Source organism: Drosophila obscura, unplaced genomic scaffold, assembly GCF_018151105.1.
Source record: "Drosophila obscura isolate BZ-5 IFL unplaced genomic scaffold, ASM1815110v1 contig_25, whole genome shotgun sequence".
Lineage (NCBI taxonomy): Eukaryota > Metazoa > Arthropoda > Insecta > Diptera > Drosophilidae > Drosophila > Drosophila obscura.
In genome coordinates, this window is record NW_024542812.1 from 2,411,952 (window position 1) to 2,419,410 (window position 7,459).

General features: G+C 50.5%; 1 protein-coding gene across 1 annotated transcript; it reads right to left on the reverse strand.

Moving 5' to 3' along the window:
* Positions 1–2,991: 2,991 nt before the first annotated feature.
* On the reverse strand, positions 2,992–6,902 carry LOC111071419 (extracellular serine/threonine protein kinase four-jointed). The gene has a single exon (XM_022362745.2). The coding sequence runs from the start codon at positions 5,428–5,430 to the stop codon at positions 3,484–3,486; it is 1,947 nt and encodes a 648-aa protein (XP_022218437.2). The 5' UTR covers positions 5,431–6,902; the 3' UTR covers positions 2,992–3,483.
* Between the last annotated feature and the right edge of the window lie 557 nt (positions 6,903–7,459).

A 7,459-nucleotide genomic window follows, 5' to 3' on the forward strand; every position in this document is an offset into this window, starting at 1 on the left:
CCTCTCCAACTGCCACAAGTTGCTGAGAGGCAGAGTCCAGCACGGACATTAAATAAAAGCGAAAAGAGTAAACACACAGCACGAGAAAATATTGCATGCAACAACGTGGGCCCTACAGACCCGCACCACCGTGCCTGAGTGTGGTGCATGTGTGTGTCTGGACACAAATATGCAAATTATTGTGCACACAGCGACCATGCCAACAACCACCAACAAACAGTCAACAGCCAAGAGCCAAGAGCTCACGGACAGCGGACAGCGAGCAACGCGCAGAAAAACTGAAGCAAGCGACTTGATCGCTTCGAAACTAGCTAAGGATATATTGGGCAGGCCAGGCTAGGCCGGAGCTAACAGAAAGCTGAAACATGTACGAGTTTGCAAATATTTGAACTTGAAATTTAGATGGGGTCGAAATCAGTGCGGAGAAAGAGAAATACTCTAAAGGTTCTTCACTTATGGACTAAACAATATATTTAATGTCTTTTTTTTCTTCATTAGCCGAATTCGGTATTCGGTATTCCATCAGGAAACTTTGGCCGATATTCTTGATTTGTGGTGTACTCGAGTACATATTGATTCCGATATCGAGAAGTTTTTCTGAAATAATAAGTTAATACACTAATTGATGTCCAACGAGTGGGAACGTGGTGAGACGTGGCAAGGCCGCGGCTCTACTTTTATACCCGATACACAGTTAGTACATATGGATGTTTTTAATTCATACAAATATTATTTTATATGAAGTTCAGCAATTTGGTAGATATGGTAATTCTCTATAATTTGTCTCAAAATCAAATCTTCAAAAAAGAATTTTCGCCTTTTGTGAGTTCGGTAAGAGGCGTGGCAACATTTTGATACAAACTATATTTAGTGTGATTTCACAGGAGTTTTGATGCTGGTCAAAAAATGCTTCCTGCTGCGTGTTACAAACACAATTGGAAATAGATCATAAAAGCGACATATGGAATTGATAGCTTTTACCAGCTTTTACCAGCTTTTACCTTTGTAAATATAGTTTTGAAGCTATGTACAATAAATACGAGTAAATTGGCAAGAAGAACAACTCTCTTCCTTCTACTCGTAGAACATTGGATATGACTCTTTGAAATATGAGAAATCCATAAAATTCGTATCCATTGTATGAACTATTTGTTGGAAATAGCTCGTAAGTGGGGGAATACCGTGTGGCCCTCGGTCGTTTATTGCCTGGTCGTAAACCATGTGCTTTCGTTTCATTCGATTTTATTAATAAGTTCATAAAGATTCCCCTTGGGTGCTCGGCGTTTGCAGTTTTGGGCCGTTAACCGTGTAAACTGTAAACTGTAAACAGTCAACAAAGACTCGGTTGGTGGGCAGCAGATACATATACTAGGCATATTGTAAGTGGTCTCCGGTTGCTCTCTTAGATTTTATGTTCTTCCTCCATCTCTCCAACTGAATTATATTGTTTTATTACTCGTATGGTTTCATTTTGTGATTTGTGAGAGATCAGAACAGAGCAGAGCCCCAAGAGTAACATGGGGCCCATGCCCATGGCCAGGTTACTGCAAGATACATTGTACGGCTGCGGCGTGGATGGATGGGCCCAGGGTGAACCGAAAAGGTAAAATGATATTCGAAAATGAGTTTTGCAGCAAAGTCTGAGGACGAGACGTGTTAAAGTCACAAGTTCCCTAACACGTCTTTAGGTTATTTGATATATTTATTAAACTAGCTGAACGATTTTTCCTGCAGCGTACTCTCTGTGCCCCGCGACTCGCTCCGGAGAGTCGGAGATACTTTATCTGCCGAGTCGAAACGGGTTCTCAAAATATCTGTGCTCTGCTCAGGCGTGAGTTGATTAACTTTCCGTCGAGATACATTTTTTGGTAGTTAGCGCAGCGGCCTCACTATCCACATTCTAACAGCGGAACTCCAGCTCCAGCGTCTCTCTTCCAGCTCCTTTCCAGTGCCACTCTCGCCTTTGGTTTGGTTTGCTTCATTTCATTTTTATTTACGTGAACTACTCTGGTGTCCAATAAAATATACGCAACGAAATCAGATGCAAATCGTGCGACAGGGAAGGCCATACGAGAGCGGGGCAGGCACCACTCCGACACTGGGCAAGAGCAAGAGCAAGAGAGAGAGAGAAAAGAAGATTCTCAGCATCTCCGTTGTCGCTGGAACACGCGGACGCACTTAATGAGCAGCGATCTTAAATCTTAAAGTCAGACACACGGACAGAGGGGGAGGGGGACAGCGACAGCCGCCGGTGGATAGTGGGATAGGTGGCTAGGGGGATCGAGAGGGATTACAGTCATGGGACGGAGAGATGGAGACGTTGGCTCAGACTCGGCCTCAGTCGCTGGCTGGCTGGTGCTCGTATCCATTGGTGTATCCATGTGTGTGCGAGTGTGTGTGTGTGTGCGTATGCTTGTGTGAAAGTATCTTGAACTGGGCTCTGCCTCATTCCGGCTCCGGCTCTGGCTCTGGCTCTGTGTTCATCATTCTTCTCTGTAGCTGGCTGGCTGCACTTGAGCTTCAAGAGAGTCGAGACAGAGATGGAGCCAGAGACAGAGACAGTGGGAGAAAGAGACAGAGAGAGGGGGAGACCACTTCTCAAATGCTTATGAAGATATTATGAAAACCAAAAGAAGATTCTGCCTGTCTGTGGCAGTGGCAGTGGCAGTGTGTGTGTGTGTATTTGAAGCTGGAGCTTGCATTATGTGGCAAGTTCCATCGCGAGGCAGCGGCAAGTTGACAAATGCTTAGACGAAGGGGGGGGGACAAGTGTGGGGGCAGGCAGCATGCAGCAGGCAGCTCCATCTCACCTGCAAAAAAGATCAATGACAATTTATTGTCATGACTATGTAAGTTCTCACAAGGCGCAGGCGTGCTCAGGTATCCATGTATCTGCATCTGCATCTGCATCTCCATCTGAATCTGCATTTGCAACGGCTGTATCGGCCGCATCTGAATCTGTGGGATTGCATTTTCATATTTCAAAGTGACATTTAGACTGTGGTTCCTTCGGTTTTGTATTTTTTGTGGTTTATTCGATGTAAACATAAAATGAAATCTACTTAATCTTGAATTAGTTTCCACTAAGTTCTTAGACAAATATCACACGATTGTAAAGGCTAGGTATGTATACTCTATATGCTATACAGATAGCTACATGCATACTATATACATGTACATATGTATGTATCTATGGATATGCGTAATACTCATCGCAGGAGTCGGACATTTACATGGGTGGAAAGCAGTGTTCACCTTCTAATACTCAGGCAGCAGGCAGTGTGTCCAGTGATGCAGGGATGCACTTTCTATCCTCCTGTGACTATGGGATTGGTCGGTCGAGTCTGCATCCTACACTCCTATATGCTGGATATATTTACAACTTATCAGTCGTGACATAACCCTATCCCTATCCGAATCCGAATCCCAATCCCTATCTCAATCTCGATCCATACTCCAGACGATCCCAGATTGTCGCCTTCATTAGCTGCCCTTGTTAAGATCCTCCCGGCACTTGTGCACTTGGCCCAGCACGCGATCGATGCGCTCCATGAGTATCTTGATTGATTTATCCGGCAGCGAGGGCAGCACGTCACGCACGCCGTCGCTGGTTGCGCGCTCGAAGATCTCGCGCAGCGGCCGTCCCGCGCCCTCCGCTCGCAGCCGCCGCAGGGCCTCGATGGTGGGACGCCGAAAGACGCACAGGTTGTCCAGCAGGAGGCTGTGATATGCCTCGTACTTCTTCAGCAGGCGATAGCCGTGCAGCAGCCCGCTCTCGTTGTCCAGGAACACGAGCAGCTGCGAGCTGGCTTGGCGGGCCAGGTTGTGGGCCGGCGCGGCCATGATGTCGGCATTCCATTGAAAGTTGTACAAGTTATTAACAACACGATCGAGGTTCGCGATCAGGTAATCGAAGACGATTAAATCGGACCATTGTGCCAATTCAATTAGTCGCTGCACCAGCGCCGACTTTGACTCCGATTCAGACTCCAACTCCAGCTGCAACTCCGACTGGGACTGGGACTGGGCCTGCCATTGCGTCTCCTCAAGCATGCTTGATTGATGAGCGGGACCCTGCGAGGTGGCAGCACCCAGCCGCTTGAGTAATCCCGGCACTGCGTCCAACTTTGACTCCGACTCTGGCTCCAAATTGGATGGCCGCGTCTGCTGCAGATGCCGCGTCAGGTTCCAGACGTCGTACTTGTTCAGGTGCCGCTCGAGCGGCTGAAAGGGTTGCGGAATTCCTGCTGGCTCGAGATCCGCTAACCAGCGCGTCAACACCACCGGCCTGCGTTCCTTCCACTGCGCCTGCGTGATGTCCCCCAGAGCAGCGGCCCAGCCCGGAGTCGTCGTGTCGATCACGGTGGCAGCACTCGGCGCCAGATTGCTGATGTTCAGCAGTTGGCCGAGATAGTAGCTGAAGATCTCGCCCTGGATCTGGTCTGTGTTCTGGCGGTAGCGCGCGCAGGCCCGTGTCCCATCCGCGAACACCACCATGCGGTTTTGCATGCGCCCGCAGCCGTGCTCTAGTCGCACGACCTGGCCCTGGCCAGACACGTAGTGCTCCCAGGTGCGCTGATCCTCGGCCGCGAAGCCCTTGGGCAGAGCTCGCTCCACCTCAGAGCCCCAGTAGACGTCTGCTTCGATGAGACCCGCCCTCTCCGCCTGCGAGTGCTTGGGGCTGGGCGTCGTTGCAGGAGCAGACTGCGTCCTCTCCTCCTTTTTTGACAGTCTCCGCTCGGGACCCTTGCGGTAGCGGCCGCTGGATGTGCGCTGCACGTGGAACTCCTTGATGCTGCCGTCGTTCGTATCCAGTTTCTTCACGATCATCGAGTCCGGTGCGTTCTTGTCCTGCTCCAGGTGGAACACGTTCCGGAAGACCTGCTCGGCACTCAGCTCTGCACTGGCCCCCTTGCCTGACCCCTTGATGAAGGCTACGCTGTAGGGCGGCAGAGCTGCGCTCTCGTAGATGCTTGGGAAATCCGAGGGTGGACGCTGCACTCGCTCGATCTCCCCTTGCTGCTGCTGCTGCTGCTGCTGCACTGCTGGCGGGGAAGCGGGCGTGTGGCTGCCACCGGCGAAGTAGTCCGGAAGGCCGAACATGGGCACCACCACGCCCAGCGCCATGCCGAAGACGAAGGCGGCGAGAATGCTCAGGAGGCAGGCACGGCGCTGGAAGGCGCGACGACGCCGCAGTGTCAGTAGCGTCATGTGGGTGGCTTCGATGGGGCTGCGGCTGCTGGTCCCCCTGCCCTGGCAGCGTGTCGAGGGCGCTGCGATGACGCTGCAGGTGAGCTGCTGCTCGACTGTGGCAGAGCCGCTCAGTGCTGGGCTCAGGCGGTCGCTCAGTGGGTGCTGTGGGTGGTGCTGTGGATGGTGCTGTGGTTGTGGCTGATGTTGTCCGGCTTCCAGGTGCTTGATGTCGTACATTTTGCTGTCCGCCGATTTCCCTTCTCTGCTATGCTCTCCTACGCTCAAACACAAGCTGGCCCAAAGTTCAAGATGGGCATAAAGAAGCCGTCCGCAGGAGGCGGTGCGGAGTGCTGGATGCTTGTTCTGCTCTGAAGACGAGGACGAGGATGAGGATGGGTTGAGTGCGGGTGGCAATCGACAAAGTCGTGAAATTAATTTCTGTCTTTGTTTAATAAATATCGGTTCTCTTCTCTTCTCGGTTCTGGGTCTGGGTATGGGTCTGGTTCTGTGTCTTGGCTTGGCTTGGTTGTGGAGTCCCTCTGGACTGTAGATGGACCGGTTCGGTTATTGCGAATTTTTCCTCTACGATTTCCACAATTGAAATTGAAACAAAAACACAAAAACGTGCCGCAAACGCAAACTCAAGCAGCACTCTCTGTCCTGACTCTCTCCTCCTCTCGGCTCCTCCTCTGGATCTGGCTGGGCTGTGACTCCTTGGCTCCTTGATCGCTCGCGATCGTCTTTCGCTTATTTATTTTTATATTTTTCGCTGGTTTCCCCCCGTTTTTCGGGTTTATCGATCTATTTTCTGCACGATCACTTGCTGTAATTTTTTATTGTACATTTTCCCTGTTTCTTGGTTTGTCTTTGAGTCTGTGACTATGGCTTTGACTTTGTGTGTGTGTGTGTGTGTGTGTGCTGCGGGGAGCAGTTGTAAGTATGTATGTAGGCCCGGGGGTCAATATTTCTGTGGGATGGATTTGCCCTTCTTCTCAGCTTCTCGTTTAACAGTTTCTCTTTTTGTTTAATTTTTCCAATTGGCGATTTCGGCGCACCGATAGAAGCAATTTCGTGGCTTTGAGCTATTTGCCACACACACTCAGGCGGTCACTGTCACGTACGCGGACACTCACTCACACACGCGCGCTCTCGCAGGGCGCATTCCCGACGCGATGCGCTGCCCCGATAATTGCAGCAAACAGCAGCGACAAGTCTGCGTCTGCGTCTACCTCTGCGGCTACCTCGAGCGGAGTCCTAGGCCTGGGCCCTGTCTGCTCTTAGGTTTTATCAATTTAATTTCTTGTCTCGCACCTTCGCTGGACTTTGCTTTATTTTGTTTTCTTTTTTATTTTATTTTATTTCGTTGTATTCTCTTGCGGGCTTTTTGTCCGCCACATTCGATCCTGCCCCGTCGTTGCCGTTGTCGTTGGTGCGCGCCGAACGATGTGAGGAATTTTTATGCCTCTGCTTTATTTGCTTTTTGTTTTATATTTTATTCCTTGTCCGTGCTTCGTTCTTTTCTGTTCTCTGTTTTCTGTTCATTTACTTCACTTTGGTGTTTATCAGTATGTGTCTTTCTCGCGTAGTATTTTTAGACGCGCTCGTTCCCGTGTGTCGCCACTGGGACCTCTATAAATCGCAACTGTGTTCGGTGGCAAGTGCTTCTAACGGATCTGCGAACTGCGCGCATGCGTACCGCTCGCTTTGAGTTTTAGGAATGACGGCTGGCGGGCTCTCGCCGGGCTTAGTTAAAGACCATTTCCAGCCGCTCATTCGCTTACTGGCTCAGAGAGTCACTCTCCCTCTCTCTCTCTTTCGCGTCCCGCTCTCCGCCCGCTCTTGCAGTTCCAATGCCGGTTTTGAGTGAGTAAAACGGTATGTAAGGGGCGCTTGCTCTTTGAGTCAGAGGCGTGTGTGCTCTTTTCTTTTATTTGATGAGTCTTCAGAGCTCCCTCTGCCCCGTGCAATCCTGCTCGGCCTCGCAGTAGCCCACCGTGATCAGGATGTAAAAAGCGAGGATGTTGTTCGCGTTGAGCCAGCCCGTGAAGGTTGTACGTTGTACTCGGTACAGGTAGGGTGGCAGCTCGCACGCGTCCAACTCCAAGTGGCGCATGACTACTTCATGGTGTTCTAAAGGATGAGTTTCGGAGAGCTGTCTTGGATGGACCAGGTAGGACTTAGAGCTCACCCTGAGGAAGGGACACTGGTCCGGTAGGTTGTTATTGGCTCGCCGCAGGCCCTTGTAGAATATCTCTTTACTCTCTGT

Excerpts from the sequence above, each read along its gene's own strand:
- LOC111071419 (XM_022362745.2), bottom strand. The coding sequence starts at position 5,430 with ATGTACGACATCAAGCACCTGGAAGCCGGACAACATCAGCCACAACCA.